Source organism: Geotrypetes seraphini, chromosome 13, assembly GCF_902459505.1.
Source record: "Geotrypetes seraphini chromosome 13, aGeoSer1.1, whole genome shotgun sequence".
Taxonomy (NCBI): Eukaryota; Metazoa; Chordata; class Amphibia; order Gymnophiona; family Dermophiidae; genus Geotrypetes; species Geotrypetes seraphini.
Window position 1 is genome coordinate 60155932 of NC_047096.1, and position 17951 is coordinate 60173882.

At 42.3% G+C, this 17951-nt stretch overlaps 2 protein-coding genes across 5 annotated transcripts in view; one reads left to right on the forward strand and one right to left on the reverse strand.

The window, feature by feature from the left end:
- C13H17orf113 (chromosome 13 C17orf113 homolog) overlaps positions 1-17951 on the reverse strand; it is a 133854-nt gene that overhangs the window by 71283 nt on the left and 44620 nt on the right. The gene's annotated exons all lie outside the window — the stretch shown is intronic.
- Positions 1856-7499, forward strand: LOC117347328 (cytochrome c oxidase subunit 6A, mitochondrial-like). The gene is made up of 3 exons (XM_033918122.1): positions 1856-2121; positions 3307-3449; positions 7272-7499. Exons 1-3 carry the CDS (start codon positions 2022-2024, stop codon positions 7365-7367), a joined length of 339 nt encoding a protein of 112 aa, XP_033774013.1. The 5' UTR covers positions 1856-2021; the 3' UTR covers positions 7368-7499.

The following is a 17951-nucleotide window of genomic DNA, read 5'->3' on the forward strand; positions in this document are numbered from 1 at the left end:
GTCAGACGACTTCTAGGCAGTTCACATCGAAAGAAGGCTGGACATTTAGCGAATTACAAATGTGTGAGGGGAATGTTGCAGAAGAAAGGGGGGGGGGAGGGAATGTAAGTGGGGTTGGGATTGCCTGAGAGATTGTTTCGGGTTTGTAGGGGAAAAAAGCGTAGAGCGAAGGTCGGTCTGTTTAGGTGATGAATTTGTCAAACAGAGTGGTTTTGATTGATTTTCGGAATGCGTTGTAGGTCTGTCTGGTTTTATTTATGTAGTTTCCCAGCCAGAATTGTTGTCTGTTAGCTTGGAACATGAAGGTTCTGTCAAGGAAGGATTTGCATTTGCAGCCAGTGATTTTAGGATAGGCGAAGATGTTTTTGTTTCTGGTTGTTTGTGTGGGGTTGTGTAGAGTGAAGTGTGTTCACAGGTAGGAAGGTGCTAGGCCCCAGATTTGTTTGAAGCAGATGTATGCAAATTTGAACTGTATTTGCGCTTCCATTGGTAGCCAGTGCAGTTCTTTGTAGTATGGGCTAATGTGGTCTGTTTTTCTCAGTCCGAAGATTAAGCGAACTGCAGGTTTTTTTTTTACTAATCTCAGCTTCTTTATTGTTTTTTGTGGGATACCCAGGTAGATGATGTTACAGTAGTCCAGGGTGGATAGGATTGCACCAGTAACCTGAAGGATGTTGTGTCAAAGTATTTTTTTAATAGTCCTTAGCTTCCATAGTGTATAAAAGCATTTCTTCACTGTTAAGTTTGTGTGGTCAGCCATGGTCAAGTGCTTGTCTAGTGTGATACCCAGAATTTTTATGGCTTTGGAAATCGCATATTCGTGGCCGTTTATTTTTAATAATGTTCTCGTCATTGGGGCTTGCCAAGAAGATTTTTGTTTTTTCTGCGTTTAATTTCAGTTTGAAATTGGTGGTCCATTTTTCGATTTCTATCATTGTGTGTGAGAGGTTGTCTATAATTTCAGGTGAGATGTCATTTAAGGGGATTAGAAGGTACAGAGGATAGTAAAGGGGAGCAAGGAAATGGGTGGGAGGGGGCTATGGACGGGGGTCTTATGTCCTCTTTTTTTTGTCTTCACAAATATAGTAACCCTAAGCTGGAACATCAGGGAGTAAGGGGACATTTGTGGGAGGGGCGATGAGCCAGAGGAAAGGGGAACAAAGGATGCAAGAGTTGGAACAGCAGGAGGGGAGATAACCTTGGGTGATTGGGTTTAAGAGGCATGTGGCACGGGGGCAAAGAAGAACTCGGGGAGGCAAGTAGTGAGGAGGGGAATTTGAGATGAGAAGAATGTTAAGGGGGGGGGAAGAGAGTGTCGACGTGGGAGGGAGTGTGATCTACTGCCTTATAGTTAAGGCTTATAGCAATTTGCGGAGCCCATGAGACGTAACAGGCAATATAGACTTATTTCAGCTGCTGTCAGCTGTGGTGTCACAAGTATTAACAGCTGCAAGAAGTCAGCACTGCCTGCAGTTCAGAGCTCCCCTGGAACTCAGTGACTTGCTAAATACAATCTGCTGAAAGCCAGAAGCCATAACTGTGGTGCACTATTAATTTACTCGTGGTGAAAATGTGCACCAGCAACTGTGCCTGACTAAGAACTTTTCTGTTTAGAAGTTTTATTACTGATCAAGAATTGGTCATATTGTACTACATATTTTGACACATATTGCATGCAGAATTTTAAAAGTGTGTGTGGAGGATTCCCCCAGGAACATAAGAGACCTCTAGTGCTTGGCTTAGGTGTCTGATCACTCTGCCTGATCACTTTGCTCCCTGGATCGGTGTCAACAACTCTTTTTTTACTTGTAAGAAAGAAGCTCCCAATTGGACAGAGATCTTTTGGACTGAGTCCTGGAGGTCTGGTTGGACAGAGGGATAGAAGCAGAGACCAAGGTGACATTGAAGCCTGGAAAAGTCCAAGAAGGCTCACTTCACTAAGATCTTGCTATATTTTTTCTCATAGCTATAATTTTATTTACCATTTCTAGTCACAGTCTCTCATTTGCACACAGTCAGAGATGGCCCTGTGGGCAAGGACTGGCCAATTGGCTCATAGATGGAATGTGGCAAGAATGGCTTCTGTCTCACAGGGAGACCACAGTGAAGGAGAAAGAGGAGGTAAGGGGGTCCAGATGAAGTCAGGACTGAATCACTGTCTATTGTGTGAAAGGCTTCAGTCATTCCCTGCAAGTCAAGGATGTATGAGGCAGGTTGTGATTGTGTAACCTGGTGGAATGTTTCTTCAGCTTTAAGGTGTGACATTGGTGGGTAGAAGCACAAAGAGTAACAGAATTCCAGAAAACCCAGCGGATCTTTAGTCTTAAGGAGGAGAAAGTCAACTAAAGATCATGTCTATAGTGTATCATCAGAAGGAAAAAAAAGAGGCCTAGATAGGTGAAATGGTCTTTATATGCCCCTAAAGAAGACAGCGTCCCTATTGGCTAGAGAAGGAGTAGGCAACCTTTATACACAGAAGGCTGCTTGAATGCCCTGGTGGGCCACAACAGTATGTAATGTTGGAATTCAAAATCCACAGAGCTCCATAGACCTTCTGTGATGAAGTTACAGGGAAATACTTTCAAAACTGATAGGAGGAAACATTTTTTCACTCAGAGAATAGTTAAGCTCTGGAACACATTGCCAGAGGTTGTAGTAAAAGTGGATAGCGTAGCTGGTTTTAAGAAAGGTTTGGACAAGTTCCTAGAGGAAAAGTCCATGGGGGAAATCTCTGCTTGCCCTAAATCTGTAGAATGGACTATTGCTACACCTTGGGTTTTGCCAGGTACTAGGGACCTGGATTAGCCACCGTGAGAATGGGTTATTGGGCTTGATGGGACCATTGGTCTGACCCAGTAAGGCTATTCTTAGGTTCTTATGGATATATTAGACAGATTCAAAAGTTCCCTGAAGAGTTTTCTCTTCAGGGATGCCTTTGATATCAAATGGATTGAATATTGACAATTATTAGATGCTTTCTCTCACTAAAATCAGTGAAATCCTTTTTTCTTTTATCTTTCATCCTCTTATCCCCCTCCCTCGTGTTCGGACCTTAATTGTTTCCTGTCCCATAAACTTTGTAGTTCTTCTCCACTTGACCTCATGTTTGTGGGTTAGTTGAGTCTGGTATATCTATATGTGTTTTTGACATGTACATTGTACATTGCTTAGAAATATTGATAAGCGTTTGTATCAAATTTTAAATAAAACTTGAAACTGGTAAGATATATGTAACCCTTACTTTATTATCAGGCCACATTAATGTACTTATATGAATCTTCTCTTTCTCATGTGGCTGGGGTTCAGCTCGGATGTGGAAGTTACTTTCTTTCCTGGTGGCTCTCCCAGGGGTCGGGGTCTGTATGGTGAACGCGTGGCTTAAGAAGCAGAATCACCCTCAAGAACCTCCAGAGTTTGTGCCTTACCAACACCTGAGAATTCGCACCAAGGTACAAGGAAGGGAAAACCAACTGCACAAAGGTTGCAGGAGGGAAGGGACCAGGAATGGTGGACAATCTGTTGTACTACTTGAGACCTGGGTGGTCACTGTTGGAAACAGGATACTGGCCTTGATGGCCTTTCACTGTTTCCCAGTACGGCAATTCTTATGTGAGCCAAGTATAGGACAATCAAGCCATTATGACATCACTGATGAGTTTGGCTCTTAGGCATTGGTGAAATGAAGCATTATGACATCACAATCTCAGCTCTGGAATGTTGCTACCGTGTTTCCCCGAAAATAAGCCTTAGCATGATTTATGAGGTAGGTCTTAATATAAACCCTACCTCCGAAATAAGCCCTAGTCGCTGGCAGTAGCAGTGTTCCCCCCACCCCCATCTTTCCCTCTCAACCCAAACCATGAGACAGAAATAAAAACTTTATAATAAACTGGCAGCGTCGGCAGCAATCTAGACAGGCTGCTTCACGGCCTTCTATCGCCCGGCCGTTCCTCTGCCGGGTTGCTGATGATGTCATCAGTGATGAGGCAGAGGAACAGCCGGGCGATAGAAGGCCATGAAGCAGCCTGTCTAAATGCCTGCCGATGCTGCCGGTTCGTTATACAGTATTTATTTCTGTCTTGCAGTTTGGATAGAGGGAGGGATGGTTCGGTGGGGGGGGGGGGTTGCACAGCGGTGGAGGGGGGGATAGAAAGATGCTTCATGGGGGAAAGGGAGGAAGGGAGTGATAGAAGCTGCAAGGGTTCTGCTGTACAAGGGATGGGAAGGAGGGAGTGATAGAAGCTACAATGGTTCTGCTGCACCAGGGATGGGAGGGATAGAAAGATGCTGCACAAGGGGATGGGTGAGACGGGAGGAAAGATGCTGTACATGTGGGGGAAGAGAAAGAAAATAGGAAGAATTGAGGTGGAGCAGAGGAAGAAAGAGATGATCATTGAACATGAAAAAAATAGACATCCCCGAAAATAAGACCTAGTGCCTTATTTGGACCCAAAATTAATATAAGACCGTGTCTTATTTTTGGGGAGACATGGTACTATTTGGGCTCCTGCCAGGTACTTTTGACCGAGGTTGGTCACTGTTAGAAACAGAATACTGGGCTTGATAGACTTCAGTCTGTCCCAGTATGGCGATTCTTATGTTCGTATGTAAACTGGATAAAAACAGTCAAGGGACAACACAGACACAAGTCCCTTCTTCAGAGTGGTCAGGTAACAATTGTCAACCAAGTTTTCTGTAGCATCTAGAAGCTTCTGTTTGTATACCATGAATGGTTTTATCCCCGACACAGCCCTTGAAGTGCGTGAAATGTGGTTGTATTGTTTTGACTGAAATTAGTTTATGTAATGTAATCACAAACGTATACATTGTGACAAAATTTCTAACAATTATTCAAATCCAGTAATAGGAAATAAAGAAAAAAAAAATACATGAATTCACAATAATATAGGCCTAAGTTGTTTTTAAATACGTCGAAAACCCTGTTCGATTATTGGCACTTGGACGTTTTTTGTTACTGATCGTCCAAGTGCCGATTTAGGCCGGCTTTTAGATTTTTTTCTGTTTTGATTATGAGCCCCCTATTGTCTAGGTGGTTAAGGCTCCTCCACTAACCATGTGCTAATTGGTTAGCATGCAATAACCACATGGTATTTGAGACACATAGCTGCCCCCAGTGCTAAAAATATATATATTTTAGTAAGCATATGCAAAAACTACTGCGGGATGCCTGAGCGCATCCCACGGTAGTGCTTTTAGGTACCGTAAACTTAGGAAAAGGGCCCCAAGGTACCTCTTAAAAATACTAAAAAGAGAGTCATCAAAAGATTGTGGTTTTAAAGGGCAATACTGAAAAACCATAATGAAAGTGAAAATGCCTAAGAACTTTAAAAACCAGCTTAAAACACTTGTTGTGGTAAAAGCTTGATGTTAAATGCTTGCCTTTATAAAATTGATTTAAATGGCACTAAGAAACAGCAATGTGGGGGTCAAAATTTTTAAAGAAAGTGTGAAAACATTGAAAAAATGTCAAGCAAGCCTTCTCAACTCAGTTCTCAGGGCATACTAAGGCCCTCTTTTACAAAGGCACGCACTAAATCAACACATGCGGTAACTGCTAATCCATCTATAGGATGTGATCTATAGGATCTATAGGTGCACGTGTTAGCGTTTAGCACATGCTAAAAAGCTTAGTGCACCTTAGTAAAAGAGGGGATAAGTCTCATTGAGTTTTTAGGACATTTACCATAAATATGCATGAGATAGACTGGCATATTTATGGTGGTAATAGCTCCTACACAATACACCAAAGTATGTACAGCTCTCTCTCACTATTCGTGGTTTCCCTATTTACGAATTCGATTATTCGCGATTTTTTTTTTTTTTAATTATTATTTTCTTCTATTTGCAGGCTGCCCGAACCTCGCCTGGTGGTCTAGCGGCGACGCGGGGCAGCCATTTTGATGACGGCTCTGCACGGGGCAGGAGTATAGGAAGATCGCTCCTGTCCCACCGCTAGACTGCCAGGTAAGGTCTGAGGACACAGGAGGGTGGCAGGGGTGGGTCAGAGCTGGCCCAAAAACTTAGGCGCGATTTTTCCATATTCGCGGGCCGGCTCTGCACCTAACCCCCGCGAATACGGAGGGAGAGCTGTATTATAAATTAGTGTATTTCTGATGTTTATACCTTGACTTGTATTACTCTTTCCTATTATATCTTGTCTGTATTTGATGGGCAGACTAGATGGGCCATTTGGCCTTTATCTGCCGTCATGCTTCTATGTATTATCTTGACCATTCTGTGTATGTACTCCTGTAACCCGTTCTGGGCTCTTTCAGGACGACGGGATAAATAAATATGTGCACTTTCTCCTTGGTACGCAAGCTAAGCTAAAGCTCATTGTTTGCCGAAAGTGAACTCGGCGGGTTTTGGAAATAAGCCCTTTAATTTTAAACAAATGCTAACAGCAGTTAATAATACTGACCTGTCTTAGTTTAAATGGATAACATATCTGTGTGAAGTCACCATCATGCTGCATATTGCGATCCTAATTTCCTTACTAACTGCTTAAATTTTATCTGGCCATACAATTAAAATTATAAGGGAGAGGAGGGATTTATCCCGACGTCGCTAAAACCACTCAAGAACAGAGGAAAGAATTTCTTTCTATGCGTCAAGAGACTATTAAATTAGGAGCAACGTTTCTTTTAGCATATCCCTGCAAATGTTTGGTTAGGTATTTAGGGGTTAAATATACATTTTTCTCTCCAAATCATCTGAAGGAATTTTTAGATGTTAAGAAGATCATTAGGGAATGAGGGATAATGAAAGTAAAACAGTTGTTTAGATACATTAAGTCTATTTGTTTTAACTAAATTCCTCTTTTTCTCTCATAAATTATTGCTTGACTATCCCCCCAGTATAGTGGTCCAAGAAGGGGATAAAGAAAGTATTATTGTAAGATTGATTCTCAATATTCTTGATTTGTTTTTTCCTCCCAGTGTTATATGGAGCAAGATGCATTCTTGTAAAATTTGATGTATAATTAGAAATAAAAAAAATGAGGGAGAGGAGGGGACCTGGGATCCATTGGAGCCAGCTATGCAGATGCTAAGGGGTTCTATTGAACAAATTCCTTGACTGTGTCCAGGAAGATGTTGTTTCTGCTGGTTTTAGCACCCCCAATAATTTTGAAAAGTTGACTCCTTTGCTGGGATCCTTGGTAAAGATGGGGAAGGAGAACAGCAGGACAGCACTGGGACCAAGGGAGGGAAACTGGAATCAGTGTTATAAAATTGTGCTCTCTCTTGCAGCCTTTTCCCTGGGGAGACGGAAATCACACCCTCTTCCACAACCCCCACGTTAACCCACTCCCCACTGGCTATGAGGAGAAAGGACATAAGCACTGAACGTGGACACATTCATCCTTCTGCTCCACGATGAGCTGACACGACAGCTGCTGTGACCCTCTGCTGAGGTTGCAACGATCATCTCTGATTTACAGACTTCCAGATGACATCAATAAAGACACTTTCACTAATGAATTCATTCAGTTTTACTGCTCTCTTTCAGGAGACTGACAAAAATCCAGAGCCTGATATCTCTAGGACTGGAGGGTTGAGGGATGGTCATAGGGATACAGAGCTCATCACCTCTAGGACTGAAGGGCTCAGGGGATGGCCATAGGGATACAGAGCTTGTCACCTCTAGGAATGGGGGGGGATTGAGGAGATGGTCATACAGATACAGAGCTCATCACCTCTAGGACTGGAGGGATCAGAGGAAGGTCATAGGGATACAGAGCTTGTCACCTCTAAGGCTATCTCCTACTGAATATCAGGCTGGCTGCCTAGCTCAATGACCGGCTATGTCATATGACAGATGGTCACCACCGATTTTCATTGGTTGGTCGGCTGAGGCATGTGGACAGATATACCTGCCTAAAAGGCAGGTCTATTGTTGGTTGTTTTGCCTTATTCAGCCAGTCAATGAAAATTGGCTGGGCTGGCTAGGTGCGAGTCACCAAACTGCTCCAGATATTCAGTGCCGGGGCTAGATATGACCCCAGCATTGAAATATTTGGGATTGCCATGGCCCGAGGGAGGTAGCAGGGCTGCTGCCCGTGGGCTGAATATTGCACCCAAAGGGCTCAATTTTTATACCGTGGGAGTCAGTTAGCAAACACAGATATTTAGTGACAGGGCCTAGAATCAGTGAAGAGCGATACCCAAGATACGAAGCAGAAAAGGTTTCAAAAGCTGCATTCATATCAAGAGAAAACAAAATGGCCTCTCTGTCGCCATAAAAAATCAATTTCACATAGTTCACCATCTAAGAAGTGTGTTCTGTGGGAAAGCAAGGACAAAATCCTGTTTGACAGGGCTGTAATGTGTTAGTCTGATCCAAATAATCGACAACTGAACAAATTTTGGGGTTTTTTTCCAACTAGCTTGGAGACAAAGGATAGATTTAAAATTGGTCTGTAATTGGTGACGAGGAATCCATAATGAGGGGCAATACAACAGCTGGAGCTAGAGAAAAACCAGTGATCAGATTGCTTCGTCAGGGGAACGACTTTAAGATCGAGTTTCACGCATATTTATGCCACTTAGGTATTTAAACGTCTCTATCATATCTCCCCTTCTCCTGCCTTTCCTCCAAAGTATACAGATTATAAAGGACACATTTTCAATTTCCTCAATTGATGGCCACAAACTAATTTCCCAATTAGCTCATGGCTATTAGTGTAGGAGCCCGTACCAACACCTCTTTTCTAGGTGGTAAGGGCTTCTATACTAATCACTTGCTAATTGGTTTGCATGTGGCAAGTAGCTACGCTAACCGGTTAGCAGTGGGCACGCCTACTCTCCGCTCCCAAATGCCCCCAGCGCTAAAAAATAAAAAGCATTTTGTTAGCGCATGGAAAGTGTGCATAAATCTGAAAATTATCACGGGACACCTGAGTATATCCTGCAATACTGGATTTTAACCTACAGTAAAGACTTGTTAGTCCTTACCGCTACTTAGTAAAAAGGACCCCTATGTCTTCTAGAAATGCATCTAGAGAAATATATGAAAGTACCATGAGAGGGAGCCAAATATTCACATATTGTTAATGATAACACTACCAACAGAATTGCTAAAAAATTTTTCCCAGTATTATTACAGGGACAACATGGCATGTGTACTGATTACATGCATAAAACAAAAGCAAGAATACCTCATGACATAAGAAAAGGAATACTGGGTCAGACCAATGGTCGATCTAGCCCAGTGTCCTGTTTCCAACAGTGACAAATCCAGGTCACAAGTACCTGGTAGAATCCCTTATAACAGCCACATTCTATGCTACTGATCCCAGGACAAGCAATGACTTCCCTCATGTCTGTCTCAATAGCAGACTATGGACTTTTCCTCCAGGAACTTGTCCTAACCTTTCTTAAACCTCACCACACTAACTGCTGTTACCACATCCTCTGGTAATGAGTAACACAGCTATTGGTTGAATGAAAAAATATTTCCTCCTATTTGTTTCAAAAGTATTTCTGTTAACTTATTGCGTTCTATCGTCTTGCTACTTTATGAATGAGTAAAAAAAATGGATTCACTTTAACCCCTCTACACCCCTCAGGATTTTGTAGACCTTAGTTATATCTCCCTCTCAGCTGTTTCTTTGCCAAGTTGAAGAGTCCTAAGCTCTTTAGCCTTTCCTCATACGAGGTGAGTTCCATCCCCTTTATCATTTTGGTCACTCTTCTTTGAATCTTTTCTATCTTTTTTGAGATACGGTGATCAGAATCAAATGCAATACTCAAGGTGAGGTCGCACAAGAGAGCAATACAGAGTATTATAGTATTCTTGGTCTTATTTACCATCCCTCCCCTAATTCCTAGAATCCTGTTTGCGTTTTTGGCCAACACACTTGGCAGAAGATTTCAGCATATTGTCTACAATGACACCCAGATCTTTTTCTTGGGTACCGACTCCTAAGGTGTTAGATAACTATGATTTGGATTCTTCTTCCCAATGGACATCATTTTATTTATTTATTTATATACCACTTATAACCTAAGTGGTTTACATTGAGGTACTCAAACATTTGTCCCTATCTAATGTACCTGGGGCAAAAGTGGCTTGCCCAGGGTCACAAGGACGCTCCGTGAAGACCAAGTGAATTTTTTTCATCATTTGGCGACTGGAGATGAGACTTGGGTTTATCAAAGAGATCCCGAGTCCAAAATGGAGTCAATGCAATGGAAGCACAAGTAATCCCCCACCCCAAAAAAGTTCAAGCCAAAAAAATCTGCAGGCAAAGTCACGGAAACTGTCTTCTAGGATGATGAAAGCTTTTGCTTCTGGAGTTCTTGTCACACAAGACAATCAAAACTGAGGAGATTTACGCAAACAATAATTGCTTTGCAGGAGTCAATCGAGGAGAGAAGATGAGGAAAACACAACAGGCATGCTGCTTCTTCACAATGCACTGGTACATATGTCATGACAATCACAGGTTGCCATCTGAGAATATGGGTTTCAACAGCTGACTTGGCTCCCTTGGATTATTTCCTGTTCTGAGTTTTGAAGAATCTCTCAGTGGACAGCAGTTTTCAAGTGATAAAGACATCAAGGAAGCTGTGATATCCCTGGTTTGAAGGTCAAACAGAAGAATTCATTTCAAAGGGATTAAAGTCATTGCAGGAAAAGTGGATGAAGTGTATGGAGCTATCAGGGGACTATATTGAAAAATATATATATATTTTTTAACTCTTTGCTTTCCTACTGAGGTAGATAAATTTTGAACACCCCTCAAATAATACTTTGTCGAAGTGAATCCAGTGTGCTGCTGGGACAAGGTCACTGCGGTATGGCAATTTAATGAAAAGAGAAATCTTCGCTCCCTTAGAGAAAAAGGATGCCCTTTTAGCTTAAATTCCTCTCGTTTCACAGAATACACAGTCCATTAAATTTTCAATTAAATTTGTGTCAATATTGTATTAGAGAAATATCCTGGTAACAGTCACCAGGCTGCGCTTCCAGCTCAGAATGATTTTTCTACGCACCGTGTACTAATATTGCCATTTTTTGACTCTCTTCATGAAACTATAATTTCAGTTTCCAATGTGACCACTTCAGCTTACCTCAGTGCTGTTTCTAGTATTTATGTAAATCCTGACTTCCTGGGTCAAAACGTCACCTAAGACAGTTTACAAAAGGTGCCAAGGTGAAATCAATAAGTTGTAACAATTAAATGAGTAAATCAGCATGACAAAACATTATAAAGCCTATAAAGCAGGGGTGTCCAACCTGCGGCCCCGTGAAGTGTTTTGTGCGGCCCTGGTCAAGGGCGATGCAGTGTTTTCCTCTGCTGCCTCTGGGTGTTTACCGTCTTGCCGGCTCCCTCTGTCTTGCTGCAGCATTTGCGCGTTTGTGCAGCCCCAGAAACATTTTTTTCGGCCAATGCGGCCTAGGGAAGCCAAAAGGTTGGACAACCCTGTTATAAGGGAAAACCCAAATCAATATCAGCTAATCATCCTACCAATACATGATGAGTATGCCAAGATGATGAACAAATATCATACTTATAAACATCAGCAGTGCTAAGGGGATTTTCTTTCTACCTCCAGAACATCTAAAATCTAGATGGTATATAAGCAACAATCCCTAAAATATTATAGACAGATCAGTGGTCCAGGAGTCTCACCTGCTGCCATCCCTTCTCCTAGCCTCCAGTACTTAATTTTTAAGCTAATAGGGTGATAGAGCAACCTCTTCTGTTCCTGATATAAGATGTAGGGGAGAAGTGTCCATTGTGGAAGAGGAGGAGGATCAACACCAGAGCAAACTTGGTATCTCACTGGTCCTACCTAGTCTTGCTGCTTTTTTCCCTACCCTAAATGGGAAGGGGCAGTGGAGGTGTGAGAAAAGGCTAGACAGTAACAAAAGCTAGATAGTGACAGAAATTGGAGAGACAACTGGAAGTGATGGAAAGATGAGGTATGGAGATCGATGTGAAGATCTGGATGTGTGCTACACTCATATCCTATCTGTAAATAAATGAATGATCCTCCTTAGATGAATGCAGGCTAAAGTCAGAGTCTTGTTAGGCTAAGGCCATGTATTTTTAACTAGATGTGCAAAAGTACAGATAATTCTTTTATTACTAAGCTGACCCTCCCAGGAACCCACCCCGCCAAAAAAAAAAAAAATTAATGCTTTTGATATGAAATCAGCTCACAGAGTTTCAACATACACATTCACATAATATCCGAGTAACCTCAGCTTTATCTGTATATCCAAGTATCTTTGATTCAAAAATGATGAAACTCCTCAGTAATTACCTCACAGTCCCTCACAGCTTTCTCACATAGAGCCTGTTAGTATATCAGGAATACTGATTAGAAACAGCTCTGCACCACAGAATGTCTTAGAATTCCAAGACAACAGATCACTCTTAAGGCTTTAGACCAGGGGTGTCCCCTGGGCCGCATTGGCCGAAAAAAAATGTTTCTGGGGCCGCACAAGTGCAAACGCTGCAGCAAGACAGAGGAGGGAGCCGGCAAGACGGTAAACACCAGGGGGCAGCAGAGGAAAACACTGCATTGCCCTCGACTAGGATTGCACAAAATACTTCACTGGGCCGCAGGTTGGACACCCCTGCTTTAGACCTTTAGTTCTCAAAAGAACATTTAGCTTTCAAAAAAGTTTCATATTCTCCAAGCTTCACGCAGCTGTGTACACTGGTTAAGGTCTCGGCAGATTAGTAATAAGAAAAGACTGCAGGAATGCACTCCAGCAGATAAACAGCTGAATACTAAATTACATATGAAATATTTACTGTAAAACACCAATAATATTAGGCAATCTGAGTTGAATCAGTGGATTTACACAGTGAAGGGATTCAAATTCTCTATTTCCCAGCACTTAACACTTCTTTTTAGCAACAGGAGTCACAAAATCCAGTGTACATTCTGAAACGCACTTTAAAAAGTTCTTATCAATTTTCCTTTGAAACATAACTCAAAACTTAATATAGAAATCTCAATAAATCATGAGAACCAGCAGGTATCAGATTAGTTCCTGGCTCACAACTCAGACAAGTTCAGCTGCATCCTCCTTCACAGCCTTCTCATTACACACCTCAGCTCAACAGCCCATAAGCAGGTTTAATTTGCATCATTTATGTTTTATTTAAAATTTGTTATACTGCTTGTCCTTACAGGAAATATTATTTCAAAAATATTCACTCCTTTTGCACACATGCAAACTCCAGAGCTAACATACAAATTTCCACTCAGCAGCTACACACCATTTCCTCACTAATTCCTTATGCTGTCTTAAACTCTCTGCTCTCCTGTAGCTCACAATAACGATCCTGGGGCTTTTAATGAGACAGCTGCTATTAAGTGCAGCTTCCCCCAAGCTCCTGCTCAGACTCTGTCTCTTATCTTTTTGATCTCCCTGCAGCTCCCAGACTCTGTGCATGGGCCCAGCCTCTGAGCAGCTCTCAGCATTTTCTTCCTGCCTCTCCCCTGTAAGTGTTTTACATTTTTCTTTCTTCCTGTTACAGATGTTTGTGAAAAGATGGAACATGCTCTCTCTGACACTTTCCCCTCCCTCACCTTCTTCTTGTAAATCCCTTTTCATTTATATATAGAATGGAAGGAAAGCCTTAGAGCAGAGATTTCCAACTAGTGTCCTGCAAGGGAACCTCAGATGTGCCAAGAAAATCTGGCCACCTGTAGTGAAAGACAGACCACTATCAATAGTAAAATCGTGTTGCCTTTCCTTCATCTCATTCCCTGCATCATGGCCTTCCATCAGCAAGGGGAGTCATTCCCTACCTGATGCTGTGACCTCCTCAGATGGAACTGCATGGGACTTGCAACTCAGTTGATCTGAGCAGTTCCAACTTCAAAATGAAGATTTCAGAGAAGGCAGCAGCAGGAGGCCAGCTGAAGGCTAATCTGGGAGCAGAAGGGAAGGTGATGCCAGAGGTTGGGAGAGCATGGGAGGGGGCATTGCCAGTCATTGAGTGGAAGGCAAGGGGAAGGGGTGATGCTTGGTAGAGGGAAGGAGAGGAAAGCTGGTGCTGTGCAAAGATAAACTGGGTTGCAACATATAAAAGACTGAAAACAAGTACCCCATATGCACTGCTATAAATTTTTTTAAAATAAATACATATTATAGAAAATCAGGCCTTCAATGTTAGTGGCGAGTTTATAGGGATACAGTATTGCCAAAGAGTTAGATGCTGAGAATAGTGGAGAGTTGCTGATGCACTGACCCATTGATATAGTCATTCACAGAGAGATTTTTATTTATTTAAAATTTTATATACTGCCTAAGATCTAAGCAGTTTCCATAAAATAAATCTTAAAATTAACAAACTTCCATTCACTGCAAACTGAAATTATCACATCACTCACTCTCAACAAACAGCCAATTCACAACCTAGAGCAGGGGTGTCAAGTCCCTCCTCGAGGGCCGCAATCCAGTCGGGTTTTCAGGATTTCCCCAATGAATATGCATGAAATCTATTTGCATGCTCTGCTTTCGTTGTATGCTAATAGAACTCATGCATATTCATTGGGGAAATCCTGAAAACCCGACTGGATTGCGGCCCTCGAGGAGGGACTTTGATACCCCTGACCTAGAGGTTCCTACAAACAGTTTATCCACAAAACGAACTGCTCGTGGACTCAAAAACCAATACAGAAACTATTTTCCATAAGGAACAAACGTAACCTGAGCTGGAGTGGTTCTACAGGTAAGCATCCGCAAACAGCTTCATTTTTAACAGTTTCTTAAAACTATAATGCTCAGTACATAGTCTTAGGTGTCCAGACAACTTATCCAAGAGAGACACTCCAGCAAATGAGAACATTTTTCGATTTTGTGGCCACATAACTCACACCTTCTGCTGTTTACTATTCATATGTCGTTTGCAAGTTGTGCGGAGACCTGTCAAAGAACGACCACACAAAGGAGACAAGAATTATAATCGAGAGAATGCAAAGAAAGAGACAACAATGTACTGCCAGCTATAGAGCTATACCTTCTGTTGACTCAAGTCCAACTTAGAGTCCTCAGATCAAAGGGTTAATCATTAATGTGACAGAATATGCAGCACCTGAATGTCACCTGAATACAGCAAATGTAGCTATCTGCACTGCAGTTAAAGCATGATAAACATTAACTCTATGGGTAGGTGCTGGGAATGCCCCCTCCCACCCCAAGTTAATGCAGAAGTTTTACACTTATGAGCAAGGCTGGTCCAACCACCAGGCAGACTAGGTGCCTGCTTTGGGTAGCACAATTTCTGGGGAGGGGGTGGCAGCCCTCAATAAGTCTACACAAGACTCTTTGCTGCCAGCATGATAATTTGAGCATCTATGCATGCTCAAGGCCCACTAGACTCTGCTCCATCTGAATATCCTGTTTCAGAGGGGATGAGATCTGGCTGGCTTTAGGCACGTTCACAATGTATGCACCGACTGCTCGCTGGAGCCATCCTGAAGGGGGTTAGGAAAGGGAAGCTGGTGAACACTTAAGGGGGAAGAGGAGGAGGGAACAGGAGATGCTAAACTTCAGGGAAAGGGTGGAGAAAGGTGCTGAACACCTTGGGGAGGGGGCAGGGGTGCGATGGAAGGAGAAGGATTCTGGACACCTTTGGGGAGAAAAGTAAGGAAAGAAGGGTTAATGTTGAACATGGCAGGGGATGGCTTCAAGTTGCCACTTGTTGGTAGTGCGGTGATGTATACCTAGAATTTCTGATACTCATGGACCAGCCCCGATTGTGAGTTAGTTAAGGCAGTAACAGCAAAACCTTTCCACACTTTAGTAAATAGGTCCCTAGCTAATGCCATTAAGGCGTATTATTTACCGTAAAGCCCAATGTATATAATGGATCTTGTGGCAAATGGCTGATGTTACCAGCACCAGCCTGCCTTGTTAGTAAAGACCTTCTCCATAAATAGTAGTTTACTTCTTCCTGCCCCACCAATGCTGGTCTTTAAATCACCACTCAATCAAAGCTTGACAAGTTCCTGCTGAACAAGGACGTGCGCTGGTAGGGCTAGTCTAAGTTAGGGCGCTGGTCTTTGACCTGGGGGCCACCGTGGGAGCGGACTGCTGGGCACGATGGACCACTGGTCTGACCCAGCAGCGGCAACTCTGATGTTCTTGTTTTTCCACTAAGTTTTGCTTCAGAATAGTAGCTCAAAAACAAGAGACTATCACACATCCCTGAAATATATCAAGCTGCAAATTGTGCCAGCCCATATCACAGTGTCCCACAATCCTGGATAATATATTGCCTTGAAATGAACAAAATAAACACTTATTGGATTGAGTACATTAACTACAGTATGAAAATGGACAGTATATCATTCCTAACATTAGGATTCAGCATGGGAGATTCTTCATCACCACTCTTGGTTTGTATAGCACCTAATCCTTTAAGTACACTTCCTTAACTCTTTGGGTTATGGATTTAGCCTCAATCCTAGAACTGGGGGGGAAAAAACCTCAGAGGTAATATCATACCCGCTGTTTGTAGCTCTTGATATTTATTATCATTTAATAAACTATTTAAGCAGCAGACTTTCTAGGCAGTTTACAATAAATTAAAATAAAATTATAAAACAGCTTACAGAATAGTACCAAACTGATGACTTCAAGCTCTACAGTTTCAGCATTTGGAGGAACAACTCTGTTTAGTAAAAAGCTTTTCAGAAGACATCAGGATGACTTTTGGCCTGGATAAATGTGCTAAGGCAACTTTTCTAGGAAGGAAATTAAGTAAAACTGAAAACATTGATCAGACTGATTATTGTGCCAGCAAGGAACTTGAACAGGACGTCAAAAGAGTATGACAGCAAAGTATTTTGCTTTTCCATTCAAAAATCCTCTTGAAGCTCTACAGTTCTTCTGATTTTTCCATCAGCGAAAGGTTGTAAACTACAAAGATATCACGATCGGATGAATTCCAGGTTGCATTCGGATAAGGAGTTTAAACCTTTACTATTGACGTATGTCTCATATTTGCATTTTAGGAGACAGTTGAAGACGTTCTCATTTTCTAAGTTCTTGGGCTTCTAGACTCCTAATTATTTCTGATTATGTATTCCTAGCTAATCTTTTGTAAACCGCTTAGAACTTAAAAGGTGATGTGGTCTAGAAATGGATTTTGTGTTACGTTTATATTGTGTTAAAACTGATACTAAAAAGTGTTCCAACATCACAAAACAAGATACGAGTCATCAACCAACTTGGAGAGGAGGAGTAGCCTAATGACTAATGCAGAACTGAGGCCCCAATGCCTTTAACGATTGATGCTAGACCAGAACCAACTGGTTTAGCGTCAAAGTATTTCAGCTACCGATGCACAAATTGGCTACATGTGATCTTTTCCGTGCATTGGAACAGCCTCCAATAATCATTTCAAAATGTATCAAAACTAGCTCATCGATATTAAAACGAGCACTCGAGGCGATGCCCAGCCATCACCTGATGATGCACAAAATGAAGAGCCGGCTTTTAACGTTTCAAATTTAAACGGCGGGTTTGGAGGTACTGGTAGCATTGATACGCGCGTGTTAGAAGCACGTCTCGTGCGCACGTGTCAAAGGCGCGTTTCATGTGCATTTATTAAAAGTTCAAAACCATAAAATACAGGGAAGGGGCTTGCTTGTAGGTAGTTTTCTGCCCCCTTCCTCTCCCTCCCTCCAGTGGGATCAATGGACGCTTATCACGCACGCCTATGATGCGCTACAATAAAGCATGCCCCATTGGGTCCTTTCCTCTGCTGCGTCTGCTTCCTATGATGTCACTTTTAGACAGATAAAGCAGAGTGAATCCAACCTTGGGCATCCTGTTTACATCGCTGGCCCTGTTGGCCAGCCGTCACCTCTTTGGGAGGGCCGCAGAGAGGGGAGAAACAGGCAGTGGCCTCTCCAAATGCTCCACGTGACACTTCTGTATAAGTTAACAGC